This window comes from Dreissena polymorpha, chromosome 3 (assembly GCF_020536995.1).
Source record: "Dreissena polymorpha isolate Duluth1 chromosome 3, UMN_Dpol_1.0, whole genome shotgun sequence".
Classification (NCBI taxonomy): domain Eukaryota; kingdom Metazoa; phylum Mollusca; class Bivalvia; order Myida; family Dreissenidae; genus Dreissena; species Dreissena polymorpha.
In genome coordinates this window covers 80902261-80924727 of record NC_068357.1, presented here as the reverse complement: position 1 = coordinate 80924727, position 22467 = coordinate 80902261, and the positions used below count along the sequence as shown (strand labels likewise).

The 22467-nt window shown below is 32.8% G+C and overlaps 1 protein-coding gene across 7 annotated transcripts in view; it reads right to left on the bottom strand.

The window, feature by feature from the left end:
• LOC127874937 (transient receptor potential cation channel subfamily M member-like 2) overlaps positions 1–22467 on the bottom strand; it is a 32665-nt gene that overhangs the window by 9485 nt on the left and 713 nt on the right. The window contains exons 3-23 of one of the 7 annotated variants that reach the window (XM_052419633.1): positions 20735–20829; positions 20402–20484; positions 17172–17232; positions 16305–16434; positions 16020–16153; positions 15405–15510; positions 15025–15190; positions 13699–13810; positions 12361–12427; positions 12011–12135; positions 7143–7280; positions 6899–6985; positions 6448–6634; positions 6131–6247; positions 5878–5977; positions 5411–5639; positions 4652–4762; positions 4329–4397; positions 4005–4076; positions 3603–3773; positions 3247–3375 (exon numbers count right to left, since the gene is read on the bottom strand). In XM_052419633.1, the coding sequence (XP_052275593.1) occupies positions 3247–3375; positions 3603–3773; positions 4005–4076; positions 4329–4397; positions 4652–4762; positions 5411–5639; positions 5878–5977; positions 6131–6247; positions 6448–6634; positions 6899–6985; positions 7143–7280; positions 12011–12135; positions 12361–12427; positions 13699–13810; positions 15025–15190; positions 15405–15510; positions 16020–16153; positions 16305–16434; positions 17172–17219 (2298 nt within the window). In that variant the 5' untranslated portion in view covers positions 17220–17232; positions 20402–20484; positions 20735–20829. Of the gene's footprint in view, positions 1–3246; positions 3376–3602; positions 3774–4004; positions 4077–4328; positions 4398–4651; positions 4763–5410; positions 5640–5877; positions 5978–6130; positions 6248–6447; positions 6635–6898; positions 6986–7142; positions 7281–12010; positions 12136–12360; positions 12428–13698; positions 13811–15024; positions 15191–15404; positions 15511–16019; positions 16154–16304; positions 16435–17171; positions 17233–20401; positions 20485–20733; positions 20881–22467 lie in introns of all 7 variants that reach the window. The other 6 variants (XM_052419632.1, XM_052419629.1, XM_052419631.1 and 3 more) reach the window with 6 other exon arrangements.

The window sequence follows — 22467 nt, the reverse complement described above, 5'->3', positions numbered from 1 at the left end:
TGTTTGTGGGTACAATATATGGAAATGATCGACATACTCCGAAGATTCATCAAAGCAGAGAGAACGGGAAATTGGGAATTGCATCTACAAACAGTGACGGAAATGCTTCCCTATCTGGCAGCGACGGGTCACAACTTGTATCTAAAGTCAGCCTATCTGTATCTTCAAGAGATGGATGATCTACAAGGTACTCACCCCGACGTGCATGATAAGTTTGTACACGGCCACCATGTTGTACGCCGAAGTGCCCGGTACTGGGCTGGACTCTCAACTGATTTGACTATAGAATCAACACTTATGCGTACTCTTAAGTCAACAGGGGGAATGACAAGAGGTAAGGGCATGACGGAAGTACAAAGGGCCCAGTGGCTTCTTTCAATGCCAATGTGTTCTGCTGTTAACTCAGCCATCCAAGATTTAACACAAACAGGTTACCAGACAAGCGAGCAACACAAAGAATGTTATTCCTCAAGGCAAGAGCGAGATTGCAAAGATTTGCACACAGTCATGGCTTTCTTGGAAGAAAGAAAGCCTTTTGCACCGACAATCTCCTTGAGAAACATTGAGACTGGAGTTACATCTACTGGCACCGTAAATGCACACCAAGCCAAGGAGATCGGTAGCAAAATTGTAGACAATCTGAAGGGCCAAGATGTGATGGAAGTGTCATTCAAAAAAGGGAACCAGGTAGTTACAATGAATTCGCAGTCCACACTGCAAATTGGCAGTGAGGTATTGAAGGTTAGCCCACAGCTTCTCTTTCAGCGTTTACTAGTAGCCGCCAGTGGGAAAACTGAAGATATGAGTACCGTTTTTACACACGAACTTTGTCCGGTTCCAGCTTCTTTATTTGATGACACAGGCTGCATGAGAGAAGCACAAAAAGCAACACTTGCAGACACAATATGGGCACAGGGTGATTGTGCTGCAAGTGCTGAGGTGGACGGACAAATGGCATACGTGTTGGATGGCGGCTCACTGCTTCATAGAATCCCATGGCCAAAAGGATACGCATTCCAGGGAATTTGTCAGATATATGCTGATTTTGTATCCAACAGGAATGGTACGCCAACAGTAGTTTTTGATGGATATTCAGACGAGCCCTCAACCAAAGACGCTACACATCAACGTAGGAGCAAGGGCGTAATGGGTACACATGTTGTGTTCACAAAAGATACACCATTTCGCTCAAGGAAGGACCATTTCATGGCAAACAATGCAAACAAACAGGCCTTCATCAATCTTCTGACTGAAATGCTTCAAAATATTGGATGCACAATGGTACAAGCTAGTGCAGATGCAGATGTTACTATTGTAAAAACAGCCATCGAATCTGCCTCTACACAGCCTACGACACTTATTGGCGAAGACACAGACCTATTGGTACTTCTTTGCCACCATGCCAACATGCAAACGCATGACATCGTCTTTATGTCAGACAAGAACTCAGGAACTAATCGAAAGCCGAAAATTTGGAGTGTACATAAAACGAAAACAGTTCTCGGTACGCAGTTGTGTCATATACTTCCTGCCTTGCATGCGCTAACAGGGTGCGATACCAATCCGCGTATTTTTGGAATTGGAAAGGGTATCGCATTCAAAAAAGCCAATTCGAGTCAAGTTCTGCAGGCTGATTTCGCAGAATTTCAAGAAGGGACGACACAGGAGCAAGTGACAGAAGCAGGTGAGAGAATCATTGTGGCCCTCTACGGCGGATCGAGCTTCTCTGATTTGAATAGCCTGCTTTTTCATTTCTTCACTGAGAAAACCATCAATGGCATTAACAGTGTACAGATACATACCCTTCCACCAACATCCGCTGCAGCAAAATTCCACTCTCTTCGCGCTCATCTTCAGGCTCGAGAATGGACTCAGACTTCCGATTTGGAGCCAACTATGTGGGGCTGGAGGTTGGACAACGGACTATACGTTCCAGTTAAAACAGATATGCCACCCGCTCCAGCCAATCTACTCGCGATAGTGAGGTGTAAATGCAAATTAAACTGTGACACCCGGCGATGCTCATGCAGAAAGCATGGGCTTGAGTGTTCCGTTGCATGCAAGGAATGCAAAGGATCAAGTTCAAACTACTCCCCAAGTGACATCACTTCAGATGATTATGTATGAACAATCCGGTTGGGATCCAGGCTCATTTAGATACCCATATTATTATGCGCAGGCTCCAATTGTCCGGTTTACAGATGTTTATATTTATCATATAGCGAATGCGCAGTCGCATTTCAATAGCTCGAACTCGATAATAAACATATTGAGCGGTTCTTAGTATGACCCCCGTTTTATTAAAAACTGTTTGAGATCAATTTGTTCAAGCTTTTGAGATTCAACTGTATACCATTCATGTTTAAACTTGCTCTAAAGCGCGTCGCCGCTTTACTCCATAGAATTTGTAATACACACACAACGTTGCTTTGTTTAATGCTAATGAAATTCGTAATAATATAGACAATCAGTTATAATTGTTAACTTTTACAAGACTATAGCCATGTTATTTGATTTTTCATGTTTGTATAATTTAATAATTCTACGATTTCCTCGTATTACAGTTGAAGATTTATTATATTGATTATTGATGTATTACTGTCTTTTTGTAAACTTCTCTAATTTAATCAATCTATTGATATTATTAAACACACTGATTAACTTTCTGTTTTGTGGCAAAAAAGCAGTGTATTATGCTTATATGCTAATACAAGTTGTTGTTGTTGTTGTTGTTGTTTTCGGTACAACATTAATAGTAAAATTAAAAGCAAATTTTAGCATTTTACATGTATTTACTCTATCTTAAGGTAACATTGTGTGATTAATTACGCTTGTTGAGGTTTGTTTTGGTTTAAAAAGTGTTTAATGCAACAGAGTGTTAATTCTCGCTGAAATAATTGATAAATTAATTAATTTCGCATGTAACATTTTGCAACTGCAAAAAATCAAATTTGCGCTCGACCTACGGATGGCGAATTTTAATACGCGGTAGAACTTATCATAAACCGTTCGAATATAGTTACGGCATTTCTTTTGCAATTTGTTTTAGGTTTTGGATTTTTTTCTTGTAAGTGGCCTGGACTATAAATCTCTCTGGGTAGGCTGGTTGTAACTGCGGAAATTCAAGTTATAATTCAAAATAAGTCCCAACTTTCATTAGTTGGTAAGTAAACATGTAACGGACCGGTCAGCGGATTTGTGAAAGCTTAGCTGTTAAAATCTGTTTTATAAATAAAAACTACACACTTGTCTCATTTCCTCAACGAACATTGTAACCGCCCAAGCCCAGATTGTGTACTCTCTGAAGGAAGTTTCCTCATCCAAATCCACGATGATGAAGTAGGAGAAGTAGAACATGAAAATCACATAGGACAGCTGAAACACGCTTTCAGTTATATAATAATGTCAATATGAAATAACACATATAGAAGAGAAATGATAGGCGTGCGTTACAATATATTGCATTCATATAATTATATGACATCAGAAAACCTGTGTATTGCAAACAAGAAAACATTCTACAACTGTTCTATTGATAAACATTTCAAAATTAGATACGTTCTTATAACAGCAAGGTTCAACATTTCACCTTTACATCTTACCATGTTAAGAGTGTACACTGAAAAAGGTGATGTGTACAAGTAGTACATGGCATCAACTATTTGTATCACTCCATCTTTTTGATTGCAACGCATACCGACGCTGTACAACTGCGGCTTAGACGATTCCTTCCCGATATTTAAGTAGTAGTGAAGTTTGTTCTGCTGTTCCACCTGCGCTATGAAAAGCTTTCAATATCTTCTTTTATCGTGTTCAAATAACTACCATTGCTGACTTAAACGTGTAATGAACCAACATTAACATTATTTAATGTAGAATCTTTCAAATATCATATCAAAATAAGCTACATACATATACATCTGGATCGTTATGTATATTGAATACTGCAATGAACCTTTTCTTTGGTAAAATAAGAATATTTAACTATATTATTGCGATGTAACCTTGTTTGTTTTTGCTTTGTCCGTGCCGCAACATGTCTGAGCAAGTACGTCCGGTTTGTCCCCTGGGTTCACCTGCGTTATAAAGATATTTTTAAAATCTCATTTTAAAGTGTTCAAATAAGTCTAATTGCTGAATCAAATGGATAACAAACAAATTTTTACATGGTGTCTTGTGGGTAACATATTTTAGCAATTTACTTTATTGTCATTTAAATAAAATAACATCATTAGCTATATCCACATTAATGTGGACCCATGTGTATAGTTAACACTGTTTTATTTTTTTCTTTGTTGTAATAAAAAAATTATATTATTTTATGTAACCTTGTTTATTTTTCGTTTCGTGCCGCCACTTGTTTGAGCATGTTCGTCCGGGTTGTCCACCGGGTTCCCCTGCGTGATGGAAATACCTTTAGAATCTCCATTCAAAGTGTTTATACAAGAACTATTGCTGACTTAAATTGACAATAAATCAACTTTTACACGATGTCTTGTTTTAAACATATTTAATCAAATTACTGTATTATCATTTAAATATCATAACAACATTAGGTAAATAGACATAAATGTGGTTCCATGTGTATAGTTTGCACTGTTATTAACCGTTTCTATGATAAAGATATATACATATACAACTGTTATGTAACCTTGTTTCTGTTTGGTTTCCTGCCGCAAAATGTCTGTACTTTAAACGGTCTGTTATTCGTGGTAAACTTGATTCCAAATATGAAAATTGGCATGAAAAGTGCCAGAAGGATCTAAAACAACAACAAAAAACTTCCAATGTATATAAATACATTATGCATTTAATGCATAACATATTATGTTTCTTTCATCCATCATTTACTTTGTATTGATATTTAAATGCAGTATACTCGGCCTATTCTTATGTAGATTATAATAAAAGAAGTTTCCTTAATCAAGAATATTTATGTAATTAAGTAAGCAAACATATTATTACGTTTTTAATCAATATGATTGTTTCAATAAATTATGTTTCGTCACTGTCTATTCATAATCATTATGTGTCAATGTCCGTTATGAAAACTGTATCATGTATATTAAACATATGGTCACTGTTGGAAAATACCAAGTACGGTAACTTTGGAGGGATGTCTTCATACGACACATAAGCATTTCAATACGATTGCACAAAGGGTAATGGCCTGAAGCTACGAAAGATTTTCCTGTAACATTTTGAATTATGATATACTGAATTATTTATTTTGTATTAGCTCTTCTCGTCTGTATCAAAGTTGTCAGAAACCGAATTTCATGCTTGAAAATTTAAATAATTTTCTCATGTGTGAAGCGTTTAAATAAACCGCTTTGATTCGCAAAAATTCACATATAGAAACAGCGAACAATAATTACATGTACACTCATGAAAATGTATAGTAAAATACCTTCCACCATGGTAAATGAGTTGCAATTTTTCCTCTCCAAATCCCGTTGAGTTTCGTTTGGCAACATTCATTACCCATGAAATATTTGAGGTAATTATTGTCCACCAATGCTAATGGGCTCATTAAATCAAATGGCGGCTCAAGTTTCTTTATCAACAAATCCTGAGCCATCTTCTTATCTCGCTTGAAACATTCCGTTAGGACATCAGATGCTTTCTTTTCGTAAAAGCTACAATATTAAGCAATATTGTGTTATATAAACTCAAGCGATCACGTTACCAGACATATAAACAATTCTTCAACATTTTTTCTATATGCAATATATTTTTCGACTTATACAATATCCCCTGCATTACATTTGACGCATATTAAATTGAACTAATTTGAATAATTTGGGCATTAACGTAGATTAATAACTTTGAACACATTGTATAAGGCAAATTCACATGATAAAGTTCCGTTGCTACCTTGAATGATTCATGAGATCTGTCGACAGTTGTAATTCCAGATTTCGTCCTGCAGACTTTGCAAATGTTTTCAGAATTGAACTTGCGACCAAAGCTGCCCCTGTTATTTATAAGCGATTTATGTACGTTGTTATATGTGAACAAATATACACGATCGATGAACACCGGTAAACTTTGAAAATTACAACACGATAAAAATTAGTTATACAGTGATTATAATTACTTTTGTGTTACTAAATGTCATGTTACTTACCAAGTTTGTTCTGGCAATGTCTCCACATACATTCCCCCAACTTTCGACGGTTAAATAATACGGCAAATAGAAATAGATCTACAAAACCAATTTTCCTTTCAGTTCCATCGTCAGCATCTGATGTAATACAAAACAAAACATTATAAGAGGCACCGACTTACATCAACCTATTTGCATGGTTAAAATATTTACATTGCTATGAAATAACCTTTATTTTTTATATATTTTAATAACATTGAAAACAATACCCAGCAAACATTCCGGTGTAACAAACTCTGACAAATCTATCAACAATTTATATAATATACTTAACGTACCCTTAGGTAGATACGGATTTCGCATATTATCATCATTGAGCTTCAGACATAGGAGCCGTCCAACTCTCAAGATTAGATCCAACTCACATTTCCTGTTAGGCTGACATTCGTCTTTTTTGCCCCATCTTGTATTGCCAACAACGTCAGATTTAGTTCGCTCTTTGCCGTCATGACTGTCTTTGTTTGTCTAAATATAACATTAGATAAATAATATGGTAACATTATGAAATACGTCTTTTGATATTGAATACTTTATTGTATTGCATTATTAAAGTTATATTGTCATACCATTGACATACTTGAGAAGTACAAATGTGAGACATGATCACAATATGTCTAAATATGATTTGAAATGATTATGCGCTGAATAGAAACCCTGTTTTGTTTCAGTCATCCATCTATTCATCACTCTCAGCCAATGTCATAGATATTGTGCGTTAAACATACGTACATGTGCTAGTACTGGTCCATGCATCGATGACAGTTGATTTTTCATAAACAGTTTCATTGAATCGTTCATGGTATTGTGATCCAGCACCTTTGGTAAGAAAACATTAGTACGTTTACATCATGACTTAATGTTTAAAGTTATTCATATGAACATTCACACTATTGACAATATATTTGTCGAGAAAATTCAATCCATCTTTTCTACTTTGTGTAAAAAGTTCCGCTGAAGACTCACGTCGACTTACATTGCTATATAATTTCTGCAAGGTACAGACGTTGATTAACGTTGTGACGTCTACTTTCAATTCTTTTCGAAGCAGCAGTTCGACGAAATCCGCTTGATCATTTGCCAATGTTGCAAATAGGGTAGAACAAAGTGCAGCCTACAAAAATATGTGATGGCAAATGAGATGTTTGTTAGTTTGTTAGTGTTTCGCTAATCGTAGCAGTTTTGAACTGAATTGATTGTTTGATTGATTTTTATTCAGGTTCAAAACACATAATATACAAGTTATAAATCAAATTTACATAACAATTATTTCTAAAAGTATAACAATTATTACTAAAAGTATTTGTGGGATTGCTGCTTAACCATACATATGGTCTATAAACTGCCGTTAAAATAATATGAATTAAGATACGACATAAAAAAACAACACAAAAGTGCGACAAAATAAAAGGTCTTAATAAAGCTTATCAACCCAGACTAGTTTTGAAGGGAACAGATCAGCAACTACCTCACTCTTAAAATATTGCTAAATGTTACTCTATGGTATTTAGTATATTGTTTAAATATCACAGTTGTTTAATATATTACTTAAATATCACAGTAACACATGTATGTTACATATATTTACTGTCACATACTTTCATCATATACAGTTATAGGATATATTATAGAAACAAGTTCACAACTTTGGGAAACTAAGTATGTAAAATGAAATAACTTGGATAATATAGTGTAAAAACCTAGGATTGCCTATGAAAGCCCGAAAGCTTATTTCCGATGGGGTTCTGTTTAGGTAATACTTACTATAATATAGTCCTACATGAAAGTGACACAAAATGAACAATAAGTCCCTGATAATTATTGATTATACATGTAAGTTGTTACAATCATGTGTCTATAATATATTTGCCATGATGACTAGATCACACATATTCTAATTGTTACAATTGAGGTGTTTTAGCTAAGCACAATATATGGTTGTTAACAGCTAATTTGAACTTATGTTTATTATCAATTTTCTTTATTGTATCTGGCAAAGGATTCCAATCACTGATTGCACTGTAGTAAAAGGTAACATTTCCTTTACCATAGCATTTGGGCACTCTAAAATTGTATGTATTTGCCCTTGTTATATGAATGAGTATCTTTAACATAGATAACAATTTCTTTCAAGTATGATGGACACTTGTCTTTAACAATTTCAAATACATGGTTTAGTCTTAATTGCTTTTTTCAATTTTTAATATTTAGCAATGACATATCTGACAGGTGACATTGATTAATCTTTATCTTTAGGACTAATTCCATAAATAAATCTAACAATTTTATTTTGACATATCTGTAATTTGTCTTTTATACATTTACAAAAAATGTATGTAAACTTGGATACCAAGAGGAACAAGCATAATCGATGTGACACTGAATCAAGGCAGAACATAAGTCTTTTCTAGGTCTTGTATCTAAAAACTTTCATTTCTATACATTAATTTAAGACGAGAGTTAACTTTACTAACAATGTTGTTTACAGTATTTTCACCAGATAATGTGTAATCAATACTAACACCCAGGTATTTTAGAGCAGTTGTCGGTTCAATTGTATTCCCCTTACATTCAATTTAAAAATCTTTCAGTTGTTTTAACTTTCTCTTTGTTCCATATACAATAAATTCAGTTTTCCCTTAATATATGGATAAGTTAATGTCTACTAACCAGTCTGAACAAGAATCCATGACACTGCTTATTTTTCAGAGATAACACTTGGGTCTTTATGAGCATACAAGCTAGCACTATCATCAGCATATAAGATCAATTTACAATCAGGGTCAATACTAATAATCATATCATTGACATAACATAAAAATAGAAGAGGTCCAAGAATATCACCTTGGGGTACACAACAAGTAACAGGTTCGAATTCAGAAAATACATTGTTTACACATACATTTTGCTTTCTTCCGGATAAATAAGACATACACCAATCTGTATTGTCAATACCCATTATCTTTAATTTGCCACATAAAATGTTGTGGTCTACTGTTTCGAACGCTTTCTTTAGGTCTAACATAACCGTTCCTGTTTAAATTTCTTTAGCGTTATCATTTCTAATGTGGTCCATTAAATGCACAAGGCATGTATCTGTCTGTAGAATGTGAATTTCTAAAACCTGACTGTAATTCGTATAATAAATTCTTATCTACTAAATACTTCTCAAGCTGTGTATATATAGCTTTTTCCAATTTTTTTGAGAAAATGCTTAAAATGCTAACTGGTCTATAGTTTCCAACATCAAGATTGCTATCTTTCTTATACAAAGGTTTCACTCTTGCTTCCTTCATATTATCAGGTACACATTTTTCAGAAATAGACATATTTACAATAAAAGTTACAGGTATTTTCATAAAACAAGCAGAATCCTTTACAAATCTGACAGGAAGTTCATCTAGACCAGTGCTTTCAGAAGTTTTAAGTTTGTTTTAGTTCTTTGAAAATAAAAGACTCAGAAACATGTTTTAAGGCAAATTTGCTATAACTAACATTTCTATTTATGTAAAAATCTAACAAAGCATGAGAGTCTTAATCAAACAATTTAGTAGGGGTAGGTAACTTTTCAACAAGCTTTGATGCAACTGTAATAAAGAAATTGTTAAAATGAGAGGTTAACTTTTTAGGATTGAGGCAGTGTTCACCTTCAATATTTAAAACAATTGTATCATTTCCAGCTTTACCAGATTTATAGCCAAGTTGTTTCAGTTGCTGCCATAGGCTTTTGGGCTTATCCCTGTTTTCAGCAATTTGATCAGAAAAATAAGTTGATTTTGCAGTATTAACTTTTCTTTGTACATTATTTCTATATCTACAATACATAGAGTAGTCATCATGGTAATTTTATTTTCTAAACTTATACAAGTATGAGTCTCTAACTTTTATCATATGTAAAATCGCAGCTGACATCCAAGGTTATGTCCTTTGTTTGAGTCTAACTTCTTTAACAGGTGCAACTGAATTCAAAACTGACATGAAAATATCTTTACACGCTATCCTTGCATTGTTAACATTTTCGGCATTGAAACATATACTCCAATCAGCATTTTGTAGTTTTTCAATAAATAATTCAGTAGTATAATTTTCAGTACATCTAACTTTAGAAAACTGATGTCTATTAAAAGTCTGTTTGGAAATCTTTCTTGTACAAAAATTAATAAAATGATCACTTAACCCAAAAGAGATAACACCAAATTGACTTAAATTGGTCGAGGGGGTGGTTTTCAATGGTGTAACGTATTTACTTGCATTCCTTGTGCCGGTCAAAACATATTTATTTTAATGTTGTTTTTAGGATCGGAAATGTTGTTAACTGTCTAGTGGGCTATTGTTGTTCACTTGTATTGTCAAATACTTTGGCCAAATGAGTTTTGAATTAATGACGTGAATGGAATACTATGATGAACGATGAAAAGACATTATTACTGAATTTCAAAGAAAATAAAAATTAAAAAAGTAGAAACAACTGAGAAAATCTTAAATGTAATATTATTTTATATATACTGAATATTATTGATCATGTCAGCGAAGTTTTGGGGCTTGCCTAAGGTGATGCTATAGATCGCGTAGATGTTCAATTTTAAAAGTATGCTCGGTGTTAAAAGAACTAGTCATAACGATTTCAGACCTCGGGTGCATAAATAGTAAAATACCAGTTGTTATTACATGTTTAAGTACTCTTTTAAATTGGTACAAACAAACAGTAATACATTTAATAAGATTTATTTGTATATTAATTGACGAATGATAAAGCTTTTCGGAATATATCAGAACACAAATTTGATAATTCTTATTAAGCAAATGGTCAAGCACACTTGGTGTTTATGTTGCCTGGCTTTTTCAACATGTCGGTTGCGATACAGTATTTCTTAACGCTAACTAACCTATAGTTTTATCAAAATTTGAAAGGTCGTTTGGTTTATTCGAGTAGAGCACTTTTTTTATAGAAACATAGGTAACGATCAACTAAAATTCTTGTAATTGTTATTTTATTAGCTTACATATTTAGCTGTTACGATCATTTTCACACAGATAACATACAGTAGCAGACTGTTTAATCCCTGTCTAACACCAGTTAGGCAAATGAAATGCAATATCTATTCTCGTTTAGAAGACAATTCGTTTTTTTTCTGAATCCAAATTATGTACAATACTATACTAGCTGTTGTAAAAAAGCGTTGTGCCTTTGTTTATACCGCATTCTTGATAGTTAACACAAAGTATGCGTCCAATTAAATATTTGGTTTTATTTATATGCAGTCTGTCTTTTTGTTATTAACTTCATGACATTGATTTACATATTTTTATTGATTGCGTTGTATGTTAAAAAAAATATGTTTTAGATAAACAGTACTTACACAATTTAGCCTATGCATGTCATCTAACATATATTTTACAAAGGTATTGTTTGATGATAGTACGTACTGATGGGGCCATGGATATACCATACCGGACATTGCAGTTATGAGGGAAGCATTATAATGTATGTTTCATGCATAGCGTTAGATATTCATATGTATCTGTGCATTAAATTTAAAATTGAATTGTTTACTCGCGTCTGTAAAATGGAGAAATAACACATATCATGGGGGTTACAACCTCATAACCGATTATATTTCGTTTATGTGTTGTTTTTTACGCAAACAAGTTCATAATTATATGGAAACATATATGAACTTTTGTGTTTCAAATAGAGTTTTTGTTCGAAGGGACCTGCAATAAATCTTTAATACTTTTGCTCAATTTTTGTTATAGCCTTCTTGTATATAATTCTTTATAAAATGATCCAAATGGTAATACCCTTTCTTGAATTTCTATCAATGAAATATTAAAATCGCTTACTTTGGTTACAGATGTGGTTTCGTTCTCAGCAGTCGTTTTTTGAAACAGTATCCCTTTGCGAGCGAAATCAATTTTGTTCCACCTCCAAGCAAGAGATAGTAGCAATTTCGGATATACAGGATGTGCTATTAAACATTAAAAAATACACAAACATATTATAGTAGTTCAGGTAGAAAAAGAAGGTGGTAACGCGAACATTTAAGTAAAAAGATATAAATCATTATATTATTTATTTATGTAAAATCAAAATATACACTATTTGTTAAAATTTTCGAGCATACACTCAGTTGTTAAATCTATAAGCTGCCAGAATGTGACGTCTGTAACCTTTGCTAAAAAGAAGACGATACCTTTCTTTAAGGCTAAAAGAATGACATCCTGTATTTCAGTCCCGTCATCGTTCTTGTAAATGTTAACCTGTATCAATAATGGAAGTTGTTTATGACACAACAACGACAACCACCAACACATCAACAACAACAACACAACAAAAACCTGAAGTATTACTACTTCTTCTATAACATAACTGCTATTACAACTAATATTACAACGACCACTATAACTGCTACTACCACTATTACTACCAATTCTACTTATACCACTACTACTTCAAATTCTACTACTACTACCAAAAATTATACGACTATTTCTAACACTACTACTACTACTACTACTACTACTACTACTACTACTACTACTACTACTACTACTACGACTACTACTACTAGTATTACTACTACCACTACCACTACACTACCACTACCACTACTACTACTACTACTACTACTACTACTACTACTACTAACTACTACTACTACTACCACTACGACTACCACTACCACTACTACTACCACTACCACTACTACTACAACTACTACTACTACTACTACTACTACTACTACTACTACTACTACTACTACTACTACTACTACTACTACTACTGCTACTACTACTACTACTTCTACTACTACTACTACTACTACTTCTACTACTACTACTACTACTACTTCTACTACTCCTACGCCTACTCCTACTCCTCCTCCTACTACTACTATAACTACTACTACGACGACTACTACTACTACTACGACTACAACTACTACTACTACTACTACTACGACTACTACAACTTCTACTACTACTACTACTACTACTACTACTACTACTACTACTACTACTACTACTACTACTACTACTACTACTACTACTACTACTACTATTACTACTACTACTACTACTACTACTATTACTACTACTACTATTACTACTAATACTACTAATACTACTACTACAACAACAACAACTACTACTACTACTACTACTACTACTACTACCACTACTACTACTACTACTACTACTATTACTATTACTACAACTACTACTACTACTACTACTACTACAACTACTACTACTACTACTACTACTACTGCTGCTACTACTACTACTACAACAACAACAACAACAACTACAACTACTACTACTACTACTACTACTACTACTACTACTACTACTACTACTACTACTACTACTACTACTACTACTACGACAACAACAACTACTACTACTACTGCTACTACTACCACTACTATTACTACTTCTACTACTACTACTACTACTACTACTACTACTACTACTACTACTACTACTACTACTACTACTACTTCTATATAAATTTTAACTTTTTTTACATATTCTTTTTCTTCGAGAATTTCTGTGCGCAGTTGAACGCATCTGTCGAGTTTCGTCTTGTCTTTTGTTATGACCATTGCTTCATCTGTAGATAGCACGTTCTCTACCAAACTTTCAAAACAAATTTTGATCGTTATTTCAGATTATCAAATGTCAACACAACACATATGGTGTATTTTAAAAGTTATATATAGTGAATTGACAATTTGGTACGATTTGTACACATTTTTAATAAAAAATGATTCCTAATTTAATTCACTGTATATTTATTCAATTACATACAGTTTATAATTTCATAGAATCATCTATATAACTATTTCTCTGGGGGCAGATTAAAAGGAATATGTGCGAATGAATGTCGTAGACTCATTCTTTAAATACATTCTGAATTATCATCATTTTAAACTTACTAGTATTTAATTATTATAAACATGTTACAAACGCAAAACGATTGAGTAATGATGATGGTGCTTTCGATAAATTTGGTTACAACACGTCGATAACTTAAATCTAGAATAGTTTTCTGAAATTGACAGTCTGGATGACCGAATGTTTTCGACATAAGTCTTTTAATCCAGAGGACATTGTTGTGGCCTGGTTTTGTTTTCGTTCTGAAATTCATTTTTTGTCGTTATGATAAAGAGCTACATATGATGACAAAATTCCAAAATTCTCCAATCTTTGTACATGACCCCTTAAAATAAAATAAGGTAAATGTATAACATGACCAACGCTTCAGCAATCAAAAAACGTAATGCACAATTTTGTTTATTACACGGGTGTTATTACACTAGTTATATAACTGTGAAATGACGTCATTTCTTTACCAAAGACGTCATTATTCCAGCGAATTTCTTCAGTTAAACTCTTTTACAATGTGAATAAACGGAGAATAGAGCATATCAAAATAAACAGAAAATGTGTTGGTCATATTATAAAAAGAATCTTAGATTCGTGGTCATTTTGGATTGAATTTATTAAACTCGTCATCTAAATAAAGATAAAAACTCGGCAAGCCTCGTTGTTATCTTTATTTAGATGACTTGTTTAATAAATTCAATACAAAACGACCACTCGTGCAAGATCCTATATGTATAGTTTGAGTGCTCTGTGGTGTATAATTAAAGGAATATTATGCTAGTTAAAAATCAAATGAATATTACGCTATTCAACTGCTCCAAATGTACAGTCGTGTGGCTTGCGCTTCTTCGAATCACACGAAAGGCAGAGCCTCTCGTGTGATACGTCAGAACAAAATCGACTTAGAATATTCTAGAAATAATTAACTGCCGAAATATTCCGAATGTATTTAAGACTTTGCATACACATACGGGTCGGTCAAAGGATACTGGTTGTGGCCTGCTGCAATAAAATCAGCTACAGATCCTGATCCTTTAACGACAACTACAGGGATACCGTGCGTGGCGGCGTAGTGAGCCTTCTCTAATACCGGCAAGTCATCTCCGACAACAATGACAACCGATTTTTCATCTGCAATGCAATTGTACAACTCCGAATGAAATTATGTATTTCTTATTGTTTACTTAGATATATAAATACTGAGGAGTTGTCTCAAACCAAACGATGTTGTTTTTTTTTCTAACATTTGAAGGTGAACTATTAAGAAGCATTTTGCATTTTTGTTGTTGTGTGTTATGTTTCATGTAAATGCGTTTGTTAAGGATCGCATCTTTAAAACTCTTACCTTTTGACATGCTACAAGAGTCTTTATAGCATTCAAGATCTGTCTTGTCAGTCAATAGCAGATATTTTTGTTTTGCTGCGTGTATATTATTGTTGACGTCTTGATCCTGTTACAAAATAATAAATGTTCGCAAATTTACTGAATCCACATGGGGAAGGATCTCAATTTACAAACTTATCAATAGTAATGATACATATAAAAAATACCTCTATAATTGTGTAATACTCTTTCAACACGCGTATATATATAATAATTATATATATATATATATATATATATATATATATATATATATATATATATATAAATATTACAGCACAATGTTTTTGAATGAAAAACATTTAAGGCATTTTTGAGAACAATATATAATTAGTATATAAAAAAAAAAAAAAAAAATATATATATATATATATATGATCCATCGTAATGCATTGTAATTCTATGCCAGCTATCCGAACCGTCATCTCGTCGCCTAATTCACATATAACAACAATATTGCGAAAATGTGTCAGTAAACCATTTTACATTTCATTGTGCTATTTTCTTTTAAATTTTAATTTCATTTGTCATAACTCAAGATTAATGCTAATAAAGAAAACATGTTAAAGTTCCTACCAGTGCCAGAATGCCTTCACCAAACGTCGTTTTATGATATTCGATTGATTTCTCGTTGACATTGTAACTGCTCTGCTTCAACTCAAGAAACTGAATGGCCTCCTCTTTCGTACCAAAACTGATAATCCACGTGCCTAAATGAATATCAAACCTTTAATAAGTAATAGCCAGACTGGTGAACATGAGGTCTTATAAAAGTTATCTAAATTTCAAGTTATGTTATACAATACAAACAATTGCATTGTCGGATTCTTATGCAATTATGCCTAAGATTTCTTTAGTTACCCCTGCTATCTGCAATTTCTGCCAGTGACCTAAGCACAAGTTGACGGGCGTCATTTTGTTCCTCCCCTTTCTGTATATTTCCAATGACGGATATAATAAGGTTTGCATTGAATTGTTTTAGTTTTTCAGTCTGGAAAGAAATTATTGGGTTTTATATTTTCAAATATATTTTATTATCTGTCTGTATATCTGTATACACAAGCAAATGAATTATTGCCAGTTATAAAGAACAAATTGAACATGAAATTTCATGTCGACTTTAAATTATGGTCCATGTTTCTCTATTTTCAGCAGACAATCACCTTAGTGATATATACAGGTTATTTATAAGATAAAAGATTGGAACCGTTTAGTCTGAATTTGAAGTTATTCGCGATATATTTTATATATTTGTAACAAAAGTCTGTCGAAGTCATGTAATGCTTATAAAAACATAAACAATTGAGCTAATTCATCTAAATAATTGCTGGACAAATGACCAATATAGACAAAGTTTCTCTTTATAAACATTTTATGGCCTATGAGTATAGTACGATTGCGAAATCTATGGAGCGAGTTAAAGGAGTAAAGTTCACTTAGTCCGACGAATCCGTACCGTGTGCTGTTACATATGCATGGTAAATAATCCTGCCTTACAATAATGTATACACGTATCTTGAGCAAGTATGCACAATTATATTTTGAACCAATTGGTAATCACACATTGTAACATTGCTTTTTTTTTTTAAAAAAAGGATAGTTTTATCAACAATTTTAAATAATGGAATTCTTTTAGATCGTTCGATATATGAATTACACCATTTTAATAGTTTATGTCATAGCTGATAAAACGTCGTTTTCTACAATACTATGAAAGTTTCGCAATACCTCGGTTGTTTTAACACCTGGATTTGAACCACGTTCACTCCCCATCATCTCAGAGCCTGGACTGCAAAAATAATGCATAAATCCTCTATAAAATTCAATCGAATTTTGTCAGACATGTGTTTTTACCCTAACTTTTTTTATAATGTATAATGCGAAAAAAAACTACCTGTAAGATAGCTTTTCTTTTTTCTGCAAGACACATAATCGCATCTGAATAATTTTGCCATGTAATTGATATTTTAAATCTCGGACTTGGTCTCCTTTTAAACGAGAGCGCCAACGGCGTTTAAAGTCTATTGGCAAGATACAGGGCAGTTCCTGCTGAAGTAAATGTTAAAAGAACATGGACTCAATGAAAATCTAAAAGGCTTCCAAAAAGGTGTTTTTTTAAGAATATGTACTAATACATAAAACAAGAAGTGGTGAAATATTGCAAACCATCATATATCAATTGGAAAATCATAAATATGTATCAAGGAAGCTTCGTATTTTGCGAGCAAGTAAATTCCCGGATGTACGTGTTATTTCTGATTGGCTAGACGTTTATTTATGCGCTTGTTTGAATAAGCATAACATTATTACTTTTTACAAGACTCAACACTTTTTTTTTTAATTCGAAGGCTAAGGTAAAAGTTATATCTTTTTATTCATGTTTTGTTTGTAACTATTCATTATACCACGCCTGGTATGCGGATACTTTGATAACAGATGGCACTCCGATAACAGAGAACAACAAAAGCCACGCGCGAGGGGCAATTTCTTTAGGTTTTTTTTGCATCTATTTTCTGTTCATTTGGTTTTCAGTCACGAAACGTTGTTTGGTCGATTAATGGTATAGTACTTCAAATTTCGAAGAAAGAAATTCGTGGAAAAACGGTTGATTTTATACAAAAAATGATAAAATTCCATCGATAATCATCATGAATTAGATGATCAGTACGTATTTTAACAAAATAAAAATACTTGGAAATCCATCTAGAACGTGTCAACTATTCCAAATAAAAGATCAATATGTCCATTAATGTTACAACATGTAACATTTTAGTCTACTAACGTATATGAGGAAATCCAAATGTTTAAAGAGGCGGATGCCAAATTTTCATGGACACTTCGTTTACCGATCATCTCAATGAAAACGGCACGTCTATTCCTGAGTACTCGACACTTTATACCAGATAATAAACACTCTATTTAGTGAATCAGAAAGGCGGAATTCGCTGTATTAGTATGCAACACTTAAATTACAACAATTGATATTTTAGTTAAAGGGGCCTTTTAACAGATTTTGCCATTTATTGAAGTTTGTCATTAACTGCTTTATATTGATAAATGTAAACATTAGATCTTAAAAACTCAATAAAAAAATATAAAATTATAGAAAGAAAAAAAGTTACCCTCGACTAGGCTCAAACCACTGACCCCTGAAGCAAAAGTCTATCACCTAGACCACTCGGCCATCCGTGCTTATACAATCAGTGATGTATTGTATACTGCATACAAGCATTCTTCGTATTATCACAAAATATAACGACAACAAGAGATCTCTCCAATTTATTTAATCGTTTCGCGTTGCAACGCCTTATAATTTTTAGGGTTTTTTAATTGTCAAGAGATGCATATAATGGATATTTTGGAGCACGGTAACTGTTCAGTATTACTGTTTCCTAAAAATACCCTAACTACAACGAACATTTGCGAATCTGATTTTTTTTAAATGTTGTCAATTTACCAAAACGTGAAAAGGCCCCTTAAATAACTTTTTGTTGATGCTGATGTTTCTCTAAGTCAGCTCAATATGATTTTACTGAGATAAGGTTTAAATGTAATTAAGCAAGATTGTGTGTATTGTTTATGCTTTTTTTCACGTTTTTTTTTTATTTTCAAAGAGATATGTGACAATCATGAAGACACATGTATACCGCATTATTAACTCTCAATCGCTTTTCTCATCAGTATTTACCAGTATATACTTGTTAGTCTACTTTATTAATTAATGCTCAGTTTTCATGCAAGAAGCGACAGTTTTGTATTGGCATCTTATTCACCAAGTATAGTGTTACTTTACATAGGATTTTATGAAGAACAAATGTGTATTTGCCGCTTTAGGATCCACTTACTCCCGTTATCTAGAGGCCTGCTATAATAAAAATTAAACACAATCGTGTTGATCCACATGATCCGTTGTATTTTCATCTCTCTGAATCTCAAGTTACCACCAAAAAAACAAGTTCATTATGTACACAATTATTTCCGGTTGTCACTCGAAATATATTACTTCAGAAATAAGCATTTGACTCTTATTGAAAAATTGGACTTATGATATTAATTGTATTAATTAATAGCAAATAAATTTTTGAAAACAAACATCGCCATTGGTTATATTTCGCATGTGTTTGTAATTACGTTATGCATAGATTCTAAATGTGTCGCGCTTGACAATTCAAATTGATTCGTACTTCAAAGTGTTTGGTAAGAAAAACCATAATATACATTAATGCATTTCAGGTAGAAGATAAAACTCGGTTATCAGAGTGCTCAATTTGTTGAAAGTCTCTGTTATCCAAGTGTCCTATATCGGGAATCAAAGTATCCGCAACTTCATGAATACCACCTATTAAAAAATGTTCTATCCTCGTTTATATATTTGATTGAATACTATCAAAATTTCAGTATTTGAAGCACATTGATTACTCCACATGCTGGAATAGCAAACAATTTCTTGCAAAATTTCTAAGTAGTTAATAGGGTTGAAATGTTTACTGTTCACCCCGTTTATGCTGTTTTTTCGAGCGAACTTTCTATTTTTGGGGCACACATCTACCATATTACCGTATTTTTTTCTTCCCAGTACAAAGGGATACACAATTTATCAGGTCGACCATGTGCCTTGTCCTAAAAACTAATCTTTAGGACATAGCTTTTGAAAACACTGAGGAACTTAACTCTCGCGCGTGGCTTTTGTTGTTCTCTGTTATCGAAGTGCCATCTGTTATCGAAGTATCCGCATTACCAGCGTGTATACTATAACGATCGCATCATTATCATTTAAGCAGAAAGGAACTATTCGTTATTTGTAATTGCTGTTGTTTTGTTGTTTTTGTTTTTGTTAAATTTACCGACTTCGTTACATACTAAAATATTACACGCATGTTGTCTTATGGAGCACAATATAAATTATTCAAATAATTTATAATAATATGCATCATAATTTGCAGATTAATATTACATACTGTAATTTGACTCCCGGTCTTTCCGCCCGAAATCGCAAGGTAAATGTTTGCCACCACACAGTTTAACGATATTGCATTCTTCTGCAAAAAAGACAATTATTTATCCGTTAAAACTAGTTAAAGGGACATTTTCACGTTTTGGTAAAATGACAAAATAAACAAATAATTGTTTCATGCTCTAAAATGTCCATGATATGCAATTTTTGACGATTTTAAAAATCTGAAAATTATAAAGCGTTGCAACGCGAAACGATTGAATAATTTGGAGTTATGTTGTCGTTATCATTTTAGACACTACGAGGATTGCTTATATAAGGTAAAAAATACATAACTCATTGGATGAGCATTGATGGCCGAGTGGTCTAAGCGTTAGACTTTTACTCCTGGGTTCAGTGGTTCAAGCCCAGCTAAGGTTATTTGTTTTCTTTCTGTAATTGTATTCTTGATGTTTACTGGAGCTTTTTAGATCCAATGTCTACCTTTATCAATATAAAGTATTTAATGACAAACTCCAATTTCTGCCAAAATCTGAGAAAAGGTACCATTAAAGTAACGTACCCCATTCATATTTACATTGAAAAAGTATGTAAGCTCAAAATCAAATGTCAAAATCACTTTGTTGTAAACACAAAACTCAGTATGGAAACAAATGCAAAAAAATGTTAGGACCATCTTTATTTGAATGATGGCATATATGAAACAAGTTGTGAAACTGTGATAATATAGAGGATATTTGTTGGATTCGGTGGATTTTCGATTTTAATTCACGATTGATCATAGAAAATAATATTTTCACGAGTGGCGCAGCCACGAGTGAAAATATACATTTTATATGATCACGAGTGAATTAAAATCGATAATCCACCGAACCCAACAAATTTTCTTTTTATTTTATGCTTTCCGGTGGTTTATAGAGAAATATCAGTGAATTAAAACTGATAATTTCACTGTTTCAAACAATAAAAATTATCAGTGAAAATTATCGATAATTTTCACTGTTTATGTTAAATGACGTCATTTTTTTGACGAAATGACGTCATGTTCCCAACGAAATTCTTTAGTTAAACTCTTTAACAATGTATATAAACTGTGAAATAAAGCATAAAATAAAAAGAAAATTTGTTGGATTCGATGGATTATCGATTTTAATTCACTCGTGATCATATAAAATATATATTTTCACTCGTGGCTGCGCCACTCGTAAAAATATTATTTTCTATGATCACTCGTGAATTAAAATCGATAATCCACCGAATCCAACAAATATCCTCTATTTATTTTATGCTTTATTTTACAGTTTATATACATTGTTAAAGAGTTTAACTAAAGAATTTCGTTGGGAAAATGACGTCATTTCGTCAAAAAATGACGTCATTTAACATAAACAGTGAAAATTATCGATAATTTTCACTGATAATTTTCATTGTTTGAAACAGTGAAATTATCAGCTTTTATTCACTGATATTTCTCTATAAACCACCGGAAAGCATAAAATAAATAATCAAAATCTCGTCCCCATCCACGTTGTTAAGGGAATTGATTGGAGATGTTGGCATTTTTTTCAAATGTCATAAGAGTATGATAACTTACAAATCTTTAATGTTTTAAAATTTAATAGACTTAACTATTGTTTAAAGTAAGAGGAACAGTTGAAAAAAACACACTTCCGTCGCCGATATTCGAACATGTGTCGTCGCGATTCGGAACGGATGCCGTACCACTGTGCAACGCACCCTTTTATCTTCCGAAGCGAAACATAATATATATAGTAAACGTTGTCTAGTTTTTGCCAATAACAGAATTGTTGTACGAACGAAATATGTTTTATTTTCATATATTTTTTTCACTTAAATGGTCTTAGCAAAAAATTCAGTAGAAACGGTGTTTGAAAATTCTCAGAAGAAAATCATTAAAAAAAGTTTCTAAGTAAATAGTTGAATGAATTAGAAAATTCAAAGTACATTATTTTATCTATTTCGTCTGCCAACATCCTCCTTATTCCGGGAGTTTATACCGCATTTTTACACTTAATCGACGAGACGTCTTTTCGATTTTCGGTTATACAG